The sequence below is a fragment of the Ictidomys tridecemlineatus genome, chromosome 10 (assembly GCF_052094955.1).
Source record: "Ictidomys tridecemlineatus isolate mIctTri1 chromosome 10, mIctTri1.hap1, whole genome shotgun sequence".
In the NCBI taxonomy this organism is placed as follows: domain Eukaryota; kingdom Metazoa; phylum Chordata; class Mammalia; order Rodentia; family Sciuridae; genus Ictidomys; species Ictidomys tridecemlineatus.
In genome coordinates this window covers 80,769,693-80,793,704 of record NC_135486.1, presented here as the reverse complement: position 1 = coordinate 80,793,704, position 24,012 = coordinate 80,769,693, and the positions used below count along the sequence as shown (strand labels likewise).

Sequence of the window (24,012 nt, the reverse complement as noted above, 5' to 3'; positions counted from 1 at the left end):
CTTCTACTTTCTAGCTCATGAGATGTGCATTTTGCTCTGCCATGTGCTCCTTCCATGATGTGCCACTCTGGTCAGAGGTCCTAAAACAAAGCCACTCAATCTTAGACTGGAACATCCAGAACTAGGAGTCAAAATAAGTCTTCTTTTTATAAGTCAATTGCCTCCGGTTTTTAATTATAGTAATTGAAAATTGATCACCATCAGGATCAAAGGGAGTTTTTTTTTTTTGTAAGGCACTGGAGAGATTTAACTATATTTATAAATTGATGAGGAATGAGGAAATAAGCTGGAAAAGAAAAATAAAAGACTGAGCATACAAAAGGGTATTACTCAAAGTCCAATCAGAAGGCAGAAGTCACACCAGATATTTCACAATAAAAAATTTAATATGAAGAACTGTTAGATATAGATGACACTGTCAGGTAATTTAAAAGGTGGGAAGGGAACATAAAAACATATCAACATAGCAATGCTGAGGGACTAATGGGGGCAGGAGTTGCAAAGTGTAAAGAAGAAAGAAAGATTTTTTTTTGTTAAAGGCAACCTAAGAGTGGGGCTGGAGTTGTGGTTCAGCAGTAGAGCGCTTGCCTAGCACGTGTGAGGCCCTGGGTTTGATTCTCAGCACCGCATAAAAGTAAGTAAATAAAAATAAAAATCCATCAACAACTAAAAAAAAGTATTTTAAAGAAAGTAAATGCAATGTAAGAGTATTTTATAAAGATGGTTTAATTAAATAAAAATGAAAGAATATTCTGAGAGTTGCACATACCTGGAAAATAATGGATGCTTATAATTAAATAATTGTTGAAAATGAAATGATGAGGGAATAGAATGATCAAAATAATCTATAGGAGAAAAGTATGGAAAAACAGGAGGGAAGAGAAGTTTGGCTGGGACTGGAGTGGTAGAGTCTGCTTGGAATCTACAAGGGTAGAACGGGAATGAAGCAGGCAACCTTATGGGGGGAAAGCTTTACCTGGACGATTGGGAAGAACGACAGTAAGGGGAGAAAGGTGGGTAGGAGGAGGTTTTTAAGAGCTCTGGTTCGTTCCGTGGGGGAGGATTGGATAGCTTCGTGCACAGAAAGTTGACAATGAAGGTCCGCAGCCTAGTGAAGCCCCCTCAGAAGGTGGTGATTTGGTGTCTTTTGCACAGATTCTGGCTGAGGCTTGAAGATGAGAGAATGCAATAGTATCTGCTTGCAAGTCTAAGCTGCTTGCTCCCCATTTACAGTTTTTACCTGGCTCAACACAAGAGAGGAGAATTCCCGTGGATTTTTTTTTCCTTAACATTTTGAAAAGGTCTTTTAATTTTTTAAAAATTTGTTCTAATTAGTGCATTCCCGATATTTACTCTGGCCCAAAACATGGACTCACGGAACTGAGGACGCGCTCGGCTCCTTGGCGACAGAAAGCTGCCCCGGGCTGGGCAAGGGGTGGGGAGGGGCGACTGGGAAGCACAGAGCTAGCTCCCTGGCGAAAGCGCGCAGGCGCAGCGCGGCGTCACCTAGCAACCCAGGGACAACTGTGGACCCGGAGGTGCGCCTGTATCCGCAGGTGCGGTTTACTGGTTGTGAGCAAAGGCTGTTCGTCGGAACCTCCCTGCAGGTACTCCTGCCTCTGGGGATTGGAGAGGCGCAGAGCAGAGCCCACTGCAAAACTTGGGAAGGTGAAAGTGCCATTCCGATAGGGACTGCTGGGACAACTGAGAGATCACCTTAGAAGTGGTCCCTTCCCAGTGCTTGCAGTGTTAGAAGGGCTAAGGATGGGTTTCCTAGGCGTCAAGCCCACCTCATCTTTAAAAGGCGACAAAATCGAGGTCCCCAGAGGGGATCTGAAGGTCTAAGATGACCAGAGAAGCGGGGCCCATTTGCTTTAGAGCCCCTCTCCTCTTTAAGTCTGGGCAAAACAAATCTCAGCCTTAGAAAAGATGTGAGATAGTAGGAGAAATACAAATGACCAATAAACTCGTGAAAAGCAACGTGGCTCTAGAAGAGGCAGATTTAAAGCAGATTTGCTTTCCTATCCAATATCCAGAATTTGGTACCTTTTCACACAGTTATTTTGCTGCCGGGGATTTGTCTTCAAGGAACAGTTGGAGATGTGGGTGGAAATTTTAAGCGATGCGCATTGCAGCTTTGTATATAATTTTAGAGGATTGAAAATAAGAGACTGACTAGATAAATAATGAACTTTGAAATATTATTTAATGGCATGCTACAGGAATCTATTGTAGATGATCTTAGCAATAAATGAAGACCAAAATTTCATGAACTTACCTGAAATTTAAGAATTTAATAGGAAAATGGTCCCAGGAATGACAAGTGAATAGGGACTAGAAATCCAGTTAGAATTGCAAGTTCACTGTAGAAGACACAGAAAAAGAAACTATGTTGAAATAATACTAATCTCCCTGACTGTAACTTAGGGTGGTTTTTATTTTATTCATTGTCTCATTCTATGTTTTCCAAATTCTCTACAATGAAATGTATTAGAAATATCTCTTGTATAGTCCCATACCAGCTGTTTATTTCCCCACAAACTACCATACCCAATGTGGTGATAAAATATAGATGCTTCTAACTTCACATTATTGTCTAAAACTGACTCTATCAAATGTAGTTATGTATGTTTAGGTTATTTTTAGCCTCTGCTCTTTGTTATGCAATTGTTACAAATACTATTAGTATTAAATGTTTCTGAGTGAAAATCATATGATTTAAAACAACATTATGCAGGTATAATTTAATTGCTTCTTGAATGTTATTCATAGGAATAATATTCTTTTATAAGCCAGAGGCTGCTATATTTTGGAATTATAAAGAGCTATCAATTCACTTTTTGTTCCTAGAGATTGACAGCTCCTCATTTGTCCATAATGGGAATAGTTCATGTGTCCACCTGAAATATTATAGGCACAAGGTCTAGGGCCAACATACTTTTCAAGCACCTAGGAAAGATATTGAGATTTGAAAAAAAAATAATATTGGCTCTAATTTATGAAAAAAATAAGAAACTAAATTTTTATTAGTATTAATTTTTCATTACATCTAAAACCAATTTTCTCATTTTACAAGAATTTCCACATATATATACTAATTGCTGAGTAATTTCAACAGCAAAATTTTTGATGAAAATTGCATTTAATGGAGGATGTGAGTTCATTTTAGTATTTTAATACTGGATATAGTGTAAGGTAGCAAATTACAAAATAAATCTTCCAGTCCCTCAAAGATCTTACACTTTATGTGACCTAAAGTCAGTGATCAGGAAAAACATCTTTCAGAGGTCTCTATGATAGTTTCCATGAATGTGTGGCTTTTTAATGTGTTTGATAAATTCTCCTCAGTGTTTCCAACACTAGAAGTTGCTATTGACCTTTTATAGGCACTTTGAACTAACCCTGACACTGTAAATTGAATCCAGGGAATTTCCCGTTTCCCAAGGTTTCTTTTGGAAACTATGGAAATTTCTGTATAGCTAGTACACACCATGTGAGACTGCCAATATGACCCCAAATTTTCATTGAAGAAAAGTAGGGAGATTGGGTCATTCTAATAGGCACCAACATCTTGGGAGACTCTATACCCAACTGAGTTACTCCTCTGTGGTGTATTAACTATATATGTATATTATTCTTTTGACTTTTTTCCACATAGCCTTGGGCATATAAGGGCAGAAAGAAAAGGGTCTTGGGAGGAGTAGCCCTAACAACAGATTCTCAATTGTTTTTTAATTGAGCCACAGATTATATCAAACTTTTTATTATCTAGGAAACTAACACAAATGTTGATTCAGATGCAGTAGACCTTGTATACCATTCATGAAATTATTATTCCCAAGAAAAGTAGAGCTGATCATTTTTAAAGATATTTAATGCCTAATATGTACTAGACATTGTTGTAGGTGCTTAGGAGAGATGAGTGCCAGAAAATAGACAAACATTGCTGCTTTGTGACAGTTTTTCAGATCCCAAAAGTAACTTGGGTTTAGTCTTTCAAGCAGGTAAGCTATAAACATAGGAAAGCCTTTCCTGTTATGTGAGCAGAAGTTATGTCACTAATATATTCACCTCCTATCTAACCTGGAAACCACAACTTATGCTCAACAATCTTAGCAATAAGTTCGTTTAAAATTGTAGTGTTTAGAATAGAGATATTGGTGACATGTTCATATGTGTGCAATAATTTCCTACAGGTATTGCGATTTCTTTTATTAGGTAAAAATGTAAAGTAGAAAGAAAACCCCCTCCAAGAACACGAGTTACTGAGAGATTTGTACACATTCATAAAGCAGAAGTGTCACTTTATAAAGCATTTTTTTTTACATCTTTTTCCAGGATGGGTAAAAAGATAAAAAAGGAAGTAGAACCTCCTCCTAAGGATGTGGTAAGTTTCTGATTTGAATACTAGTAGCTTTAACCACCAGTTTTAAAAATAAATTGTTCGGTTTGGCATGTACCAGTACATACATGAATACATGGTGGCAGAAGTCCAAAGTCTGACTAATGATAAGATTAGTCAGAGAAATCTAACATTAGATAAACAAACATTTACAACATTGTCATTATATAATTAGCACAATTAAGGAGTAATTGTTAGTTTTTCCAGTATGTGGATGGCATGTTTATAGCCTTGTTAATGAATAAATAGTTTTAGTTCATTCTTTTAAATACTTCAGGGTTACATTTGCCAGTCTTTCATTAATGTGAATTATCCAAGTGAATTTTCGAAAATTCACTTTAGAAGTCATGCTATAGCTCTAAGACATGTGTAAAGGATTGTTGATAACCTTGAACATGAGAAGTCCTGTATTTTCTAGTTCTAACAAAAGAGTCTCCTGGAATAACTCCCCACCACAGTAGGCCCTTCTTTCTCTTAGTAGCACAATTTTATTTGCTCCCTTCAATCAATTGCTAAAAAATTGTGTTAAAAACAGAAGGTGACCTTTGACAACTTTTGGTTTAGAAACATTTCAAAACAGATGTTTGTTGTGATTTTCTTCAGATGGGATCTGAATATAAAAGAAATGAAGATAGTGCCCAGACTTTTAAACTTTACAAGAACCTTTGAGCTTCCTGCAGAAACTTCCCCTCCAGAATGGAGCATTGTGGTTAAGACCGAAAGCTTTGTCCCAGCTTGGCTTCTCATGAACTGTATTATTTTGGCCACTTTGCCAAAATTGGCCAAGTTATTTCAGTGTTTTCTTATCTCTTGCATGGGAATTGTACTGTCAAACTCATTTGGATCGTTGTATAAATTAAACCAAAATACATTACATAAAATTCTGGGTGCCTAGGAGCTAGCATTCAGTAAATAAGATCTAATATGGGAATCCTCTGGACTGTGCTTTATACACACACACACACACACACACACACAAACACACACACACACCCTATCAACCACATAGGTGTGATACTTCAACAGAGGAACAAAACCCAAAGAAGCACCTGTCTGCTTCAGTCCAGGAAGCCTTTGAAGATACAATCACTGTGGTCGTGTGATGTCATTTCATTCTGGCTGCTTTCCTTTGGACACACTCCTAAAACGTGGCAGATCCTATTTACTCTGTGCGTCCTAGGTTTGCATTACCTCCGCTTTTCACTGCCAAATAGCATTATTGGCATCTTAGCAGAAAGTCGACTCACGAACATAGTTCTTGGCAAGAAACACATTCTGATTTAGAATAAACAGTAGATATATTTGTCTAATACCCTTTCTATAATTTCATAATGTCATGCTGGGATTGTTCTTTCTACTCCAGTCTTTGGGGATACTATGGAGGACTCAAGAAATGCAATCTTTCTTCCTGGGTTCCCAACATTCTTGGGGGTAGCCAAAGACACCTGTGACAATTACCAGTGATCCCTATTTATTGCCTTTTCCAAGGGCCTTCCGTCCTTCTCCTACTCTGACTTTATGTTAACAAAGCTGAGCGAGTCGCATGAAAATATCTAATCCCTTTTCTTCCTTATAAATTCTAATACTTCAAAATAGGTTTCCTAACCCAGAACTTGTTTCAAAGTCTGCCTCTTCACAGTCTATGAAAGTTCTGTTCTACAAACTGTAAGTGAAAACCAGATTTAAAAGAGAGATATACAGATGCTTCATAAAATAAACTAATAAGCTAATGGCAATCTGTTTACCCTATATTTCCTGAGCATTGTTTCCAATGACTTTAACTTTTAATTAGCATTTTGTCTACTGCTTAAAATGGGTAATAGAGACAGCAAGGGTATTTGGTGATATGATTAGAACAAGACAGTTCCTTTGTTTTCATAATATTCTCATTAGTCATAACATTCGTTAAAATATACATATGTGGTTTCCAGATCTACACTTCCTTCTCCTGAAAGGGACACCAGCTAAAAAGTTGCCTAGATGTGGAGAAGATATGGCTTGAATGACCAACACGGGACATTCTGCCTTCCCAGATCATTTTCATGTCTGGCTGAAAGGTTGTTTGTGATGCTTTAATAAAGGAAAAGTTCCTGTGGAATGATTGCACAAAAGAATTCCTAATATAAAGGATTCTACAAAGCATTCTTTAGTATAAAGCAAGATATTCAGTGACTAAGCGCATAGATTCTGGAGTTACAGTGCTTAAGTTTAATCCTCATTCTATCCCCTTCTTCTCACCTGGGGCAAGTTTCCTACCCTCTGTGTTCCACACCTACTTCATTGGACTACCCAATGAAGATCAGATAAGAATAAGGTACTTAGAACAGTGCCTAACACGAGGTAAGAATTTAGCAAATGTTGTTGATAGTAAAGATGTAGTTGAGGGTGCTGTTCATCATTCTGCAGAACAGACAAGTTTGTATCAACTGTCCAAGCAGGCAGGAATATCAGGTGTGTGAAGCCAATTGGCCATGAATGCTCCCAAGAGCCTGGTGTTCGGCCACCATGATTTGAGTTTGCAAGTGGGGGTATAAAATTGTGTTCTCTTAATATTTCAGAGGTGACTTAGCATCAGTAGATAAGCCCACAGTATCTAAGTTCTCATTAGACTGACACCTGGCCCTAAAATCTTAAGGATTAAGGATCAAGTTACCTGAACCTTTGTGTTAATGGATCAGCACTTTCTAGCATGGTGATTATCAAGTCAAAGCAACAGAAAATAATAAAACATGTTCCCTCACTTGGGCTCTAAATCTATTTCCTGGAAAGAGTGGGTTGTCTCCTGGGGAATTGCTTTTCCCAGATCTTCATCATCAGTCTCAGAACTTAACCTTTAATCATTTGTCATAGGCTGATAGCACTCCACTTTTTGTTTTTTAACAAAGAACCAAAGGGAGTTATTTTCTGATCTTTCTCCCTCATCACAGATAAACAAAAACACCATGAATTAATTTAAAAGAATCAACTCATAAATAACATACACATAAATAATAATACACATAAATGAAATACACGTGTGGTTCATTATCAGTTTGCTTTCTTTTCTCTAAAAGTTTGACACTTTTATTAAGTTGTAAAGTAAACTAAAAGCAAATTCAGCTATATTTATTTTAACCATTGGATATTTCAGCAGATTTTTACTGAAGTCTAGATTTCTCTACTAAAAGTTCATATTAGATGAGTGCAACTTACTTCCCACTGTCTGTCTGGCTCTTTCCTAGGCAATTGGATCCTCATGATCTGAGGCCACTGATGTGGTAAACACATTCCATTAAAAATCAAAAGAGCCTTTTATTTGCACATATTGCCACCATAAAAGTCACTCGACTCTCATCATCTATCTGTTTCCACTGAGCTCAACTTAATAGCTTTGTTTTTTTTAGCCTTGGCTGTATGATACAGTAATCATTAGCTATATAGTAGTTATTTTAATTTAAGTCTATAACAATTAAAATTAACAACCAAAAAGTGATTAAGAATTCAGTCCTCAGTCGCATTGGCCACATTTTACATTGCTCAAGAGCCACACAAGACCTGTGAATGGCATATTGAACAACACAAAATCGAAACATTTCCATCAGTGAAGTTTTGTGGATGTCACCATTCTTGACAAGTCTTATTTCTTTTACAGAGGTATAAAATGTCTTTATGAGTCTCTGGCCTCTCCAACTGATGGGTCTTAAAACGCATAGCTTAGCCAAAAAATGCTTCCCCTTTCTTCGATTCTTTTTGTAAATAATTTTGGTTCGTCATTTATTTTGTACAGAGCGCGAAATTATAATTTCACAACAAGCTTGTTGGTGACTGCAGCTTCCTCATGGGAAAGCAGATGGGACGTGTAATTACAGCACAGTATTATTTATTTAGTCATGTGGCATTCTGTTATAGCTATCATTTTATTCTCAGTGCCTTTTTAAATAAAAAATTACTATAATGCTGTAGGCACCGTAGGAGAAACAAATGCCATGCCAAGTATCTCCATTCTCTGCCAAACACTGGTATTTCTTCTGCTTTGACAGCTCTTTGATTGTAATTCTCATGGTCTCTATCTTCCCTTTAAGCTTCTCATACCCTAAATTGCCTTCTTAATGATGTCCGGAAGATATGGCAAAATACTGGAGTGTTTTCTAAACCATTCAGACAGATTAAATGATATTTACTACAGTTTTTGTTTAAATGTATTTTCATGTATTCTACTCCTTTAAGAACTGTAGTCACTCTATGCAGATCACAGCATGGCCATGTTTAATCATAGACCTAGTCACATGTTTATTTTAAAATATTAAAGTATTTTTAAATAGGCCCTAGGTCAAGGCAGACAACAGGCAGGCCTGTAGTGCCAAGTACTCAGGGAGCTAAGTCAGGAGGATTGCCTGAGTCAGAAAATTCAACACTATCCTAGGAGACATAGTGAAACCCCACCTCAAAAAGAATTTTTTTTTTTTTTAACAACTACTTGGGAGACTGAAGCAGGAGGATCACAAGTTTCAGGCCAGCCCTGGCAATTTAGTAAGATCCTATCTCAAAATGAAAAATTCTTTAAAACTAGGGGATGTGATTGAGTGGTACAGTGCCCCTGGGTTCCATCTCTGGTACCACACAATAAGCCAACAAACAGACTTAGAAAGTGGAAGTTCTCAAATCGAAGGGGAATCTGTTCTGAATGCAGGGTCCAGTGACCAGCTGGAACATTGCGGAAGCTGCTTTAAGTAGGAAAGGCTGTCTAAGGAATTGGTGGACCATCAGGGAAATTTATGAATAGGATGAAAATGAGGACCCTTTCCCCACAAAAACGCACTGCAAACCTCTTTTTGTACACATGCAGTACAAAAAGGAAGCCCATCAATGGCTCCATGAACTCATATTTAGGTTTCCTGACAACCAATGGCAGTACCCAGTTAAAGCACTTTAAGACCACACGAATAAAAAGTTTCCAGGGGTCCTTTAATACATTCCTTCACAATCATGTGGTAAGTACTTCCATATTCCAGTACTGTTCTTTGGTAATGCAGATAGATAAATACTAACAGGGTCCTTTGCCTGAAGAAATTCCTTCACTAATTGGGCAAATATTGAGAGCATACCATTGCAAATGTTTTATATCTTGAGCATAAAGATGGAAACAAAGTTCGGCTCCAAGGCAACTGTATTATAGTGAGAGAAGCAGTCATTAACCATATAACTTAGGAAGTGATGATATCGATGAAGAAAAATAAAGTGGGATGTGAGATAGAGAGTGATGGGACTACTATGAACAGGATCTAGGTCAGGCAGAGTTCCTAGTGGGGTCACATTTGAAAAAGACTTAAATGAAATGAGGGAGTATGCTGTGCACATATCTGAGGGGAGAACCATAGCCAGAAAACAATAACCAAAGCTTTACATAGTGTGCTTAAGGAGTGCCAAGGAAGTTGGGGTGGCTGGAGATTAGTAGTCAAGGAGTAGGAGCTGGGCCACAAAGATGGTGGGATCCAGGTAATCACAAAGGGCCTTTTAGCCTACCTTAAGGAAGTTGGATTTTTTTTTCTAATGTGCAAAAAGTAGAATTTGCTGAAAAGTTATAAGGAGAAGAGTAGTGATATCTGGTTTATTTTTAAAACAAAAAAGAATATGAATCTAGCTACATTGTGGAAGAAGGATGAAAACCAGAAGACCTATCTGGAGCCCATTTCCAAAGCACCATTAAGATATCTTGGCAGTCAGGACCAAGAGATGACAGTGAAGGAGGAGAGAAGTGGGGATATATACTAAAAGTAATGCTGAGGGTATTTACTGATAGATTATACCCATAGTGTGGGAAGGAGAGGAGTTGAACGATTTTTCAAGATTTGGGGCCTTGGCAATTGAGTGGATGATGATACAACATACTAAATAGACAAGGAGTCCAAGAAGCAATGCAGTTGGTGTTATGTGCTGTTACAGAGAAAGTTCAGAAGAATGCAGCTGTGATAAAATAAAAAGAAAGTTCAAGGATTTTCACACCCAAACCATAATGAAGAAAAACAATCAACATTTGTCCATAAAACTGCAAGCCTGACAAAGAAATAAACCATAATCTTCGGTAGTCTTAAATATTCTTTTAATCCTTTAGAAATGAAATTATCAAGAAGTGGTAGGTGACACAGTGATCCCTAATGGTGTCCTCAGAGAGAGCTATATAGGTGATTCAATAAGGGGGAAAGTCAGATTGGATTTGGCAGCCAGGTGTGAGAGTGAAAAAAATGGAGAAAAGTACATAGTTTGTAAGATTTTTGGCTGTGAAAGGGAAGGAAAAGTAGGATGGTATATGGAGGATGATTCATATCTAAGGAAAGTTTGTTTTTGTTGTAATAAGAGTTTTGAGAAATTAAGAGTTCTGAAAGACTAAGGTGGCTGTAGTTTGCAGGACAGGGTACCATAAAGGAGGGAAGAACATAGAGATATAGCTCCTGAAATCTGGTTAATGGTCCTTGTGGGTCTTTGAATTTTAAGCTTTACAAGGGGGAACTACACATGGCAAGGAACATGCACGAACAACTATCAGGAAGCTGTCAACTGAATAATTTTTAAAGTTCAGACAGGTCCAGGGAACAATGCAATTTTGACCAGAAAGAGTAAAGAGCCTTATTGAACACTTGAGGCATCATCAGAGTCTTGAAGAGGATCATGCCTTAGTAGTAGCATGACTAAACTGATTCTGTAGTAAAGGCTCCATAAGGCTTCCATAATAAAGCTAAAAACAGGCCTTAAATAGATCTGGCTGATCCATAGAACAAAATTCAATATATTTTAAGAGATGATTCCTCTCTCCTTGCTACCATAAAAAAATCTATACACTCAACAACATAATTTTCACAATGTAAGTTTCCAACAGAAAATGATTAGATATGCAAAAAAGGAAAATATGACCTATAACCAGTAAAACAGTCAATCAATAAGCCACTAGTGGAGATAAAATAGGACACTTAAAAAATATATATTATTCAAGAGAAGACAGGAACAGAGGAACAGGAAACAAATGGGGCAAAGTGAAAACAAATAGCAAGATGATCAATTAAAGTTCAACTATATCAATAATTATACTAAATATAAATGACTTAATATTCCAATAAAAAGTGAGAGATTGTCAAATGAGTAAAAAAGCAAGACACGGGAAATGCCTTTAAACATAAAGATGCATATAGATTAAAATTTAAAGTATAGAAAAAGAAACATACATGGTTCCCTATATTCCCTAATTATAAGGAATCTAGGGTGACTGTGTTACCATCAGACAAAGTATCTTACAATTGCAGGACAAAGAATATTACCAAAGAAAAAGATGGAAATATTATAATGATAAAATTTTTATTTAATTAACAGATTAACTTGTTATTTATTTATTTTTTGGTACTGGGGATTGAACCCAGGGGTGCTTAACCACTGAGCCACATTTCCAGCCCTTTTTACTTTTTCTTTTGAGACAAGGACTCGCTAAGTTGTGTAGGTCCTTGCTAAATTGCTGAGGCTGGCTTTGAATTTATAATCCTCCTGTCTCAGCCTCCTAAGCCCCTGGATTACAAGTATACACCAGCAGCCCTGCTTATGTGATTTTTAAAGCTCATATGTGAACCTGATATTTTTCTCTTTACATTGCAGTTTGATCCATTAACAATCGAAAGCAAAAAAGCAGCAACCGTGGTGTTAATGCTTAATTCTCCTGAAGAAGAAATTTTGGCTAAAGCATGTGAAGCCATTTATAAATTTGCTTTAAAAGGTTTGGATTTTTTCAGTTTATCTTTCTACTTCATTAGTTTCTTAAAATATTTACTACACAATGGGCACTTTTCTCCTTAATCTTTCACTTACCTTCTTGTTAGATGAATTCTTCCTGACAGCTGGAATCTCATTTAATGTACCCCTGAAAGCAGTGTTTCTCCCTAAGTGCCTACTGTAATTCTAAGGGGTAAGTTAGTCACTGGATAGAATAATCATTTGGAAGGTTTTATTGTAGTTTTAAAACTTATAAAGTCTGGAGAATTAAGAGAATTGAAAAAAAAGTTGTAAAAATGCCACAGTACTCAGAGGAGCGGGAGGAGGAGAGGTCGCTGCTGTCTCCAGGAGCCCTTAGAGACCGACTCCCCAGCAACAGCAGCGGTGGTGGTGGCGGCGGGGCCAGCGCTCAGGAAGATTCGTCCCACCATTAAAAACCTGAAAACGTTGGACCACACAAGTTCTTACTGTGACTTCTTCCCTTCCCTTCTAATACCTTTCCTCCCAAGCATCAAATCAATTTACAGGAGTAAACAGTAACTCAGCAGTCAAACAGAACAAGAAGCAACATGAGCAGCATGAAAAAGCAAGGAAGAAAAGGAGTACAAACAATGCAGGACAGCCTAAATATTCAGGAGGACCTAGAGGCATCAGAAAAATGGTCAAATAAAGAACTCAAGGAATACCTTAGACAGATGGAATGGAACCTTAAAGAGGATATGAGACAGCAAATTCAAGCAGCGAAAGAACACATTGAGAATGAATTACATAAACAGATAAAAGAAGAAGTTAAGCATCTTTATCAGGAGATAGAGATTATAAAAAAGAATCAAACAATAATCTTAGAAATGAAGGAAATTATAAACCAAATTAAAAACTCAAATGAGAGTATCACTAATACAGTGGAGCCAGAACATCAGATAATGAAGACAAAATAGATCATCTTGAAAAGAGTCTAGCCAACTCAGATAGGCTGGTTAAAAATCACGAGAGAAACATCCAAGAGATATGTGATAACATAAAAAAAAACAAATTTAAGAGTCATCGGGATAGAGGAAGGTATAGAGATTCAAACCAAGGGAATGAGTAACCTGCTGAATGAAATAATTACAGAAAACTTTCCAGAAATAAAAAATGAATCAGATATACAAATTGTAGATGCATACAGGACACCGAGCATACAAAATCACAGTAGACCAACGCCAAGACACATTGTTATGAAGATATCCAATATACAGAACAAAGAGAAAATATTAAAAGCTACAAGAGAAAGGAGGCAGATTACATTCAGGGGTAAACCAATAAGGTTAACAACGGATTTTTCATCATAGACCCTGAAAACGAGAAGATCCTGGAACAACGTATTTCAAACACTGAAAGACAATGGATGCCAACCAAGAATTCTGTATCCAGCAAAATTAAGCTTCAAGTACAACAACGAAATAAAAATCTTTCATGATAAACAAAAGCTAAAAGAATTTGCAGCCAGAAAACCAGCATTGCAAAGCATCTTGAGCAAAACACTTCACGAGGAAGAAATGAAAAACAATAACCAAAGCCAACAGTGGGAAGTACCTCAGTAAAGACAGACGTTGGGGGGAAAACTAATCATGGAGAAACAAACCAAATTTAAAAAAAAAAGAGAGATAAATAATCAAACATGGCTGGAAGTACAAACCATATATCAATAGTAACTCTAAACGTTAATGGTTTAAACTCTCCAATAAAGCGACATAGGCTGGTAACATGGATTAAAAAAACAAATCCAACAATATGCTGCCTCCAGGAGACACATCTGACTGGAAAAGACATACACAGGCTGAAGGTGAAAGGTTGGGAAAAAATATACCACGCACACGGTCCTCGCAAGAAAGCAGGGGTGGCCATCCTCATATCGAATAAAATCAACTTCAAGACTAAGTTAATCCAAAGGGATAAGGAAGAACATTATATACTGTTAAAAGGAACCATTCACCAACAAGATATAACAATTATCAATATTTATGCACCAAATAATGGGGCTGCGACGTTCATAAAACAAATTCTCCTCAATTCAAGAATCAAATGGACCACAACACAATAATTATGGATGACTTCAACACACCTCTCTCACCATTGGATAGATCCTCCAAACAAAAGTTGAATAAAGAAACTATAGAACTCAATATCACAATCAATAACCTAGACTTAACTGACATATATAGAATATATCAACCATCATCAAGTGGATATACTTTTTTTCTCAGCAGCACATGGATCCTTCTCAAAAATAGACCATATATTATGTCATAGGGCAACCCTCAGTAAATATAAAGGGGTGGAGATAATACCATGCATTTTATCTGATCATAATGGAATGAAACTGGAAATCAATGATAAAAGAAGGAAGGGAAAATCCTATATCACATGGAAAATGAACAATATGTTACTGAATGATCAAGGGGTTACAGAAGACATAAAGGAGGAAATCAAAAAATTCTTAGATATAAATGAAAATACAGACACAACATATCGGAACCTATGGGACACAATGAAAGCAGTTTTAAGAGGGAAATTCATTGCCTGGAGGTCATTCCTCAAAAAAAGGAAAAATCAACAAATAAATGAGCTCACACTTCATCTCAAAGCCCTAGAAAAGGAAGAGCAAAACAACAGCAAATGCAGCAGAAGGCAAGAAATAATTAAAATCAGAGTGGAAATCAACGAAATTGAAACAAAAGAAACTATGGAAAAAATTAACAAAACTAAAAGTTGGTTCTTCGAAAAAATAAATAAGATTGACAGACCCTTAGCCATGCTAATGAAGAGAAGAAGAGAGAGAACTCAAATTACTAACATACGGGATGAAAAAGGCAATATCACAACAGATGCTACAGAAATACAGAAGACAATTAGAAATTATTTTGAAAACCTATATTCCAATAAAATAGAAGATAGTGAAGACATTGATAAATTTCTTAAGACATATGATTTGCCCAGACTGAGTCAGGAAGATACACACAATTTGAACAGACCAATATCAATGGATGAAATAGAAGAAGCAATCAAAAGACTACCAACCAAGAAAAGCCCAGGACTGGATGGGTATACAGCGGAGTTTTACAAAACCTTTAAAGAAGAATTAATACCAATACTTTTCAAGTTATTTCAGGAAATAGAAAAAGAGGGAGCTCTTCCAAATTCATTCTATGAGGCCAACATCACCCTGATTCCAAAATCAGACAAAGTCATCTCAAAGAAAGAAAACTACAGACCAATATCTCTGATGAACCTAGATGCAAAAATCCTCAATAAAATTCTGGTGATTCGGATACAAAAACATATCAAAAAAAATTGTGCACCATGATCAAGTAGGATTCATCCCTGGGATGCAAGGATGGTTCAATATACGGAAATCAATAAATGTTATTCACCACATCAATAGACTTAAATATAAGAACCATATGATCATCTCGATAGACGCAGAAAAAGCATTCAACAAAGTATAGCATCCCTTTATGTTCAAAACATTAGAAAAACTAGGAATAACAGGAACTTACCTTGACATTGTAAAAGCTATCTATGCTAAGCCTCAGGCTAGCATCATTCTGAATGGAGAAAAATTGAAAGCATTCCCTCTAAAGTCTGGAACAAGACAGGGATGCCCTCTATCACCTCTTCTGTTCAACATAGTTCTAGAAACACTGGCCAGAGCAATTAGACAAACGAAAGAAATTAGAGGCATAAAAATTGGAAAAGAAGAACTTAAATTATCACTATTTGCGGAAGACATGATTCTATACCTAGAAGACCCAAAAGGGTCTACAAAAAAACTACTAGAACTAATAAATGAATTCAGCAAAGTGGCAGGATATAAAATCAACACGCATAAATCAAAGGCAATTCTGTATATCAGCGACAAAACTTCTGAAACGGAAATGAGGAAAAACACTCCACAATATCGTCAAAAAAAATAAAATACTTGGGAATCAACATAACAAAAGAGGTGAAAGATTTATACAATGAAAACTACAGAACCCTAAAGAGAGAAGTAGAAGAAGATCTTAGAAGATGAAAAAAATATACTCTGTTCATGGATAGGCAGAACTAACATCATCAAAATGGAGATATTACCAAAAGTTCTCTATAGGTTTAATGCAATGCCAATCAAAATCCCAATGGCATTGCTTGTAGAAATAGATAAAGCAATCATGAAATTCATATGGAAAAATAAAAGACCCAGAATAGCAAAAGCAATTCTAAGCAGGAAGTGTGAATCAGGCAGTATAGTGATACCAGATTTCAAACTATACTACAGAGCAATAGTAACAAAAACAGCATGGTACTGGTACCAAAACAGGCAGGTGGACCAATGGTATAGAATAGAGGACACAGAGACTAATCCACAAAGTTACAACTATCTTATATTTGATAAAGGGGCTAAAAGCATGCAATGGAGGAGGGATAGCATCTTCAACAAATGGTGTTAGGAAAACTGGAAATCCATATGCAACAAAATGAAACTGAATCCCCTCCTCTCACCATGCACAAAAGTTAACTCAAAATGGATCAAGGACCTTGATATCAAATCAGAGACTCTGCGTCTGATAGAAAAGAAAGTTGGCTCCAATCTACATATTGTGGGGTCGGGCTCCAAATTCCTTAATAAGACACCCATAGCACAAGACTTAATACCAAGAATCAACAAATGAGACTTACTTAAACTAAAAAGTTTTTTCACAGCAAGAGAAACAATAAGAGAGGTAAATAGGGAGCCTACATTATGGGAACAAATTTTTACTCCTCACACTTCAGATAGAGCCCTAATATCCAGAGTATACAAAGAAGTCAAAAAATTAGACAATAAGATAACAAATAACCCAATCAACAAATGGGCCAAGGACCTGAACAGACACTTCTCAGAGGAGGACATACAATCAATCAACAAATACATGAAAAAATGCTCACCATCTCTAGCAGTCAGAGAAATGCAAATCAAAACCACCCTAAGATACCATCTCACCCCAGTAAGATTGACAGCCATTATGAAGTCAAACAACAAGTGGTGGAGAGGATGTGGGGAAGAGGGTACACTTGTACATTGCTGGTGGGACTGCAAATTGGTTTGGCCAATTTGGAAAGCAGTTTGGAGATTCCTGGGAAAGCTGGGAATGGAACCACCATTTGACCCAGCTAGTGCCCTTCTCGGACTATTCCCTGAAGACCTTAAAAGAGCGTACTGCAGGGATACTGCCACATCCATGTTCACAGCAGCACAATTCACAATAGTTAGACTGTGGAACCAACCCAGATGCCCTTCAACGGATGAATGGATTAAAAAAATGTGGCATTTATACACAATGGAGTATTACGCAGCACTAAAAAATGACAAAATCATGGAATTCACAGGGAAATGGATGGCACTAGAGCAGATTATGCTTAGTGAAGCTAGACAATCCCTAAAAAACAAATACCAAATGTCTTCTTTGATATAATGAGAGCAACTAAGAATAGAGCAGGGAGGAAGAGCAGGAAGAAAAGATTAACATTAGACAGAGACATGAGGTGGCAGGGAAAGGGAGAGAAAGGGGAATTGCATGGAAATGGAGGGAGACCCTCATTGTTATACAAAATTACATATAAGAGGTTGTGAGGGGAATGGGAAAATAAACAAGGAGAGAAATGAATTACAGTAGATGAGGTAGAGAGAGAAGATGGGAGGGGAGGGGAGGGGGGATAGTAGAGGATAGGAAAGGTAGCAGAATACAACAGTTACTAATAGGGCATTATGTAAAATTGTGGATGTGTAACCGATGTGATTCTGCAATCTGTATTTGGGGTAAAAATGGGAGTTCATAACCCACTTGAAGCTAATGTATGAAATATGATATGTCAAGAGCTTTGTAATGTTGTGAATAACCAATAAAAAAAAAGAGAAAAAAATGCCACAGTACTGGGGCTGGGGATGTGGCTCAAGCGGTAGCACGCTCGTCTGGCATGCATACGGCCCGGGTTCAATCCTCAGCACCACATACCAACAAAGATGTTGTGTCCGCCGAAAACTAAAAAAAAAAAAAAAAAAAAAAAAGCCACAGTACTTAACAGAATCCTAGTGGTTAGAGCTGGAAAATAAAATAGTGTTGGATTATAACCCAAAATAAAATAAAATGAACATCCCTGAGTCCATACCATACTGATATACTAAGTGATTGAATGGATGGATAAATAAATAAAGGAAGGAAGAAAAAGACAAATCTCCCATGAAAAAGAATTCCAAGAGCTTACATGGATACTCTGCCCTCAAATAAGTGAAATATAATTTTCCACTTTTTATGGTTTGGTCACACATAGTGACTTCTTCCCAAAGAGTGTCCTGTAGAAACAGAGAAAAAAAGAACAAATTTACAACAAAGAAACCTGACAAACACTATCCCAGCTAAGTGATCAAAATCTATATCAATAGTGATGTCAGGTTGACGGTGTGCATGGCTGGTATCGTGATGAAAGTGGCCTCTTCTCTTGATGGTATTTCTCCCTAAAACCCATAAACTCAGTCTAATCATGATTTTTAAAAATCAGACAAGGGCTGGGTCTGGGGATGTGTGAAGCACTGGGTTCCATTCTCAGCACCACATATAAATATATAAATAATATAGGTCTATCAACAACTAAAAAAAATATATATATGTAAAAAAAAATCAGACCAATCCCAATTCAGGGATATTCTACAAAATACTAACCAGTACTTCTCAAAATGGTCATGACCATTGAAAACAGGAAAGTCTGAGAACCTCTCACAGCCAAGAGGAGCCAAGGAGACCTGGTCACTAACTGTCATGCAGAAATTCACTAGAATTCTGAAACAGAAGAAAGATATTAGGTTGAAACCAAGGAAACCAAAGTCAGGCATGGTGGCACACTCCTGCAATCCCAGCAATTCGAGAGGCTGAGGCTGATGGATTGCAAATTTGAGGCCAATCTGAGACATTTGGTGACACCCTGTCTCAAAAAATATGAAGGGCTGGGGATATAATTCAGTGTTAGAGTACTCATGGGTTTAAGCCCCAGTGCTGCAAAATAATAATATATATATTTTTAAGTTAGAAGGGGTTGGGGATGTAACTCAGTGGTAGAGCACTTGTCTAGCATGTGTGAGGTCCAGGGTTCAATCCCCAGTAGTTTTAAAAAACAAAACAAAACAAAAAAACGCCACCACCACCACCAAAAAAAAAAAAAAAAAAGGAAACCCCCAAAGCCTGTGAGGATATTAGTAATAGTGTAGAAATATTGGTTCATTAATTGTAAGAAGCATACCATGATACTAATGTCAAACGTTAATAATAGAGGAAGTTGGGTCTATGATATGTGGAAGCTCTCTGTACCATCTTTGCAATTTTTCTGTAAAGCTAAATTATTGTAAAAAAATTAAGTTCATTTTAAAATTGTAAAGATTACAAATCAGATTCTATCAAAGGGTCTATTCATAGAAGATTTACAAATATACAAAATAGTTACATTTTAGTTAATTCCAAATGGTGATAAAAATCGGACTTTTATTAAATTATAAGACATTTCAATTGAGACTATTTGAAGCATAGCTTGGTATTTTTAACAAACCATTTCAAATCAAGATGGGAACAATTTGATTTTAAAGAAATGATGCGTTAAACACTGAGGACCTGGATCAAAGAACAACAAATTCCTCAATTAGCAAGTTGCATAGTACTCACCTTGCTTTGTGATGACGGGGAATCAAGTCAAAACCCAGGGTGGTTGTGGAAGGTATGGTTTGTGAGTAGGTTGTAGAGAATTGAGTTCAAACTTCAAGGAGTTATTGGACTATGTGTCTATGGCAGTGTGGCAGTGTGCATCCCACCCAGTCTTAGAGTCATCTTAGGTCATCTGGCTAATTAGGTCACATGTACCTAATTATATCACTTTTTGTGTCATATGTGGTTAAAAAAATAAGTATGTATTTCGTGTAAAATCAATACAAAAATATTTTGTCTGGTACTTAATTCCGGCAGTATTTTCTGAAAAAAAAAATTAAGAAAAATGATGGGACTTTTCCTTCTGGCCAAGATGGAGTAAAAGACCAGATTTATCTATCCTACTGCATGTAGAGCAACCAAGAAAACAGACAAAATGCATGAAATGTCAGTTGGCAAGACATTGACCTTCAGACAAGGGCAGTAACCACCAAGGGATGGGGAAACACAGGAAATACGTCCTGTGATTGCCCCAACTTGTTGACTTCAGAGAGTTTCCTGGCCACAGAACAGAAAAGGGTAAACCTGGTGGACAGAGTTGAGAAGTCACCTAAGAGTCCAGGGAGACAAAGGCACCCAGAATTTTCTGAACCAAGTAGCAGAGAAGGGAGTTGCACGGAGAGAGAACACAGGAGGCCTGTTATCTACTATTCAAGTACTCATGGAGTACTGACTGAGCAATGTGTGTGCTTGTGAGGGAACTACTTACTTAGAGACACCCAAAACGATGGGAGCAACAGGGGCCTGGTGTTCACACAGGCTAGAGTACCTCTTTCCATTAGCCAGACTGAAAAACCTCAATATTCATGGAGCATTATGTAGAATATACAGAGTCACACCTTAGTAGGTGAAACAACTAGTCCTACATTGAGAACTGTTCTGTTAACCACCTAACAAATGTTAAAGCAAGATCTGAAAGGATTAAACCGCTTATGAGAAACTTAATTGTGCTCCCAAATTTCAAGAACACAGAAATATCCATTGCTTAACAAAGTAGAATTCAATTCCCTAATTAAAAAAAAAAAACAACACCAGGCATGAAAAGAAGCAGAAAAAATTTATAATAAGGATATAAATCAAGCAGTAAATAAAAACTGACTCATATTAGAATTAGCAGAGAAAACATTAAAAGATTAATTACATCTCTCTATTCCATATGTTGAGAGTAAGTAGAAACATGGAACACATAAAAAAGATCCAAATATAACTTGAAGAGATGAAAACTTCTGTTTCCAAAATAAAAATACATGGCTTAGATTAACTTCAGATTAGACATTGCAGAAGAAAATTTTTTTAATCTAAAGACAGAGAACCTATGCAAAATAAGTCACAATGAGAAAAGATATTTTTAGAAGATAAACAGAGATCCATAGAGCTATGAGAAAAATTCAGGAGCCCAATATGTGTCTAACTGGAGTGTGAGAAAAAGAGAGATGAGGACAGAAAGAATAATCTAAAAAAATAATGGCCAACATGTCCCCAAATATGATGAAAACTCGAGGTCTAAAGATTGAAGATGCTCGTCAAACCACAAGTACAAAGAATATGAAATAAACCAAACCAAGGTTCATCACAAAACTAATCACTTAAAAATATCATGTACATCCAGGAGATTGAGATCCTAATTAGAATAAGATATATTTTGTGCTTATATAGAGTCTACTGTCATGTATAACTCAAAAGAACAAACGAAAATAAGAACAAAAAGACAGGATGAAGACAAAATTCTTAAAATCAGCCAGTGGGAATATAGGGGTGTGCTATATTCAGAAGGACAAAGACAAAGATGACAACATTTAACAAATAATCAGTAAGAATGATTTATTATCAGCAACAACACAAGCAAGAAGTCAGTGGACTGACAAAGTAACTGAAAGAAAAATAAAAACTTTCCACCTAGAATTTTATACTCACAAAAATATTCCTTACAAACAAAGGTGAAATAAAATCTTTTCTCCTAAAACATACAAAATCTGAAATAATTGATTACCAGCAGACCCACACTACTAATTATGTAAAAGAGGACCTTTGACAGAGGGAAGTGACAGTAGATGGAAATATGGATCCACCCAAAAGAACACAGAGCACCAGAAGTGGTGACAACCAAATACTGTTTCTGATCATTTTTACCCCCTTTAAATGCAAATTTTCACTTTAAACAAAAATAATAATCGTACATTGTGTAGTCCGGAACATATATGGAAGTAAAATAACGTGGCAACAGCAGCACTCAGGTAAAAAGGAAAAACAATGGAAGTACACTCAGACAGAGTTCTAGTACTGCATGTGAAATGCGATCCAACTTGAGACTGGATGTCAATATACTGCACCCTGCCAATGAAATTACAACAACAACAACAACAACAACAACAAAAACAACAACAAAATTATATATATATATATATATATATCAAATAAGTCAACAAAGGAAGTAAAATAAAAGAATAAATAACACTCAAATTTGTATAAAAAGAAGGCAGAAATGAAGAAAAATAAAATAAGGATTAATGGGGCATTTGAAAAATAAATAACAAGATGGTAGGCTGAACTGATAATCAGATAAAATGTAAATGGTCTCTGCTTTCCAATTCACATGGAGATATTGTTGTATTGGATAAAAAAAGACCAAACTACATGCTGCCTTCCAAAAAAAAAAATGTACCTAGAATATAAAGACATAAATAAAAGGATGAGGAAAGATATCACATGCAAGTACTAGCCAAAACAAACCTAGAGTGGGTATGTTAACATCAGGAAAACAGAGAAAAGAGGCAGCGATAGGTAAGTCTTTTTATAATGATAGTTAGTTAATCAAAAGACTGAAAAATTCAAAACTGTTAAGTAGAACATACAGTTAGAGGATAGATTAATGGGAATGGGTGTGTGTGATTATGGAAGCCAAAGTCCAGGTCCTGTGGCCATATGTAAGCTGGAGAACTAAAAGAGCCATTGCTGCCAGTCAGTGGAAATCAAAGGCCTGAGAACCAAGCCGGCTAGGATAAGGTCCTGGAGCCTGAAGGCCCAAGAACTGGGAGCTCTGATCTCCAAGGGTAGGAGCAGATGGATGTTCCAACTCAAGAAGAGGGAGAGAATTTTGCCTTCCTCCACTTTTCTGTTCTGTTTGGATCTTCAATAATTTGGATGTTGCCTGACCATATTGGTGAGGGTCTTTCTTATCCAGATCTTTCTTATTCAGTCTACTAATTCAAATGCTGTCTCTTCCAGAAGCGTCTTCACAGACATACCCAGAAATAATGTTTCATCACTTTTCTGAGCATCCTTTAACCTAGTCAAGCTGACACATAAAATTACTACATATGTAGTGCTTTCTATTGGATCTGTGGAAAGCTGTAAGAATTTGTAAGTGAGCAAGGTTGTAGTAGGCAAAATTAATATACTCAATTGCACTTCTACAAACAAGCAATAAACAATCAGAAATCAGTGTTACAAAATGCTGTTTACCACAGCACCAAAAATTATAAAATACCTAGGAATACATTGACCAAAAGATAGGAAAGACCTGTATGAAATACTGCTATGAAATATTGCTGGAAGAAATTAAAGAAGATTCAAATGAATTGAAAAGATGTCCTGGGTTCATGGAGTGAAAGATCTCAATTGTTAAGATGTTGTTTTTCTACAAGGTGGTCATTGATCTATAGATCCATGCAATTTTACCAAAATCTCACCAGTCTTTATTTCTTAACAGAAACAGAATTTTAGATTTCTAAAATTCATATGTACATGAAAAGGACCTAAAAAGTCAAAAACAACTTTAAGAACAAAGTTGGAGAGCTCGCACTATCTGATTTAAGACTATTGTAAAGCTGCAGTGATTAAGACAGTGTTATCATCATAAAGATAAACAGATCAATGGAACATAATAGAAGGTACAGAAATAGACTTGCATGTATATATGGACAAATTTGCCAACAAAGATGCAAAGACAATTCAGTGAAGACAGTCTTTTCCATAAGTGGTTGTGAAACAATGAAAACTTCTAGTCTAAAACATGATCTTTAAGAATAATTGATAAATCATACTCCATTAAATTTATTCTGAACACACACTTGACCAAAAGTGAGATATGGCAAATAAGCATAGAACAATTTCCACATCACAAACATTAGG

At 36.5% G+C, this 24,012-nt stretch overlaps 1 protein-coding gene across 4 annotated transcripts in view; it reads left to right on the top strand.

Moving 5' to 3' along the window:
- Positions 1-1,509: 1,509 nt before the first annotated feature.
- Armc3 (armadillo repeat containing 3) overlaps positions 1,510-24,012 on the top strand; it is a 98,083-nt gene continuing 75,580 nt past the window's right edge. For 3 of the 4 annotated variants that reach the window (XM_078023321.1, XM_078023320.1, XM_078023323.1), the window contains exons 1-3: positions 1,510-1,607; positions 4,339-4,387; positions 12,020-12,137. In XM_078023321.1, the coding sequence (XP_077879447.1) occupies positions 4,340-4,387; positions 12,020-12,137 (166 nt within the window). In that variant the 5' untranslated portion in view covers positions 1,510-1,607; position 4,339. The remainder of the gene's footprint in view (positions 1,608-4,338; positions 4,388-12,019; positions 12,138-24,012) is intronic. The other variant, XM_078023322.1, reaches the window with a different exon arrangement.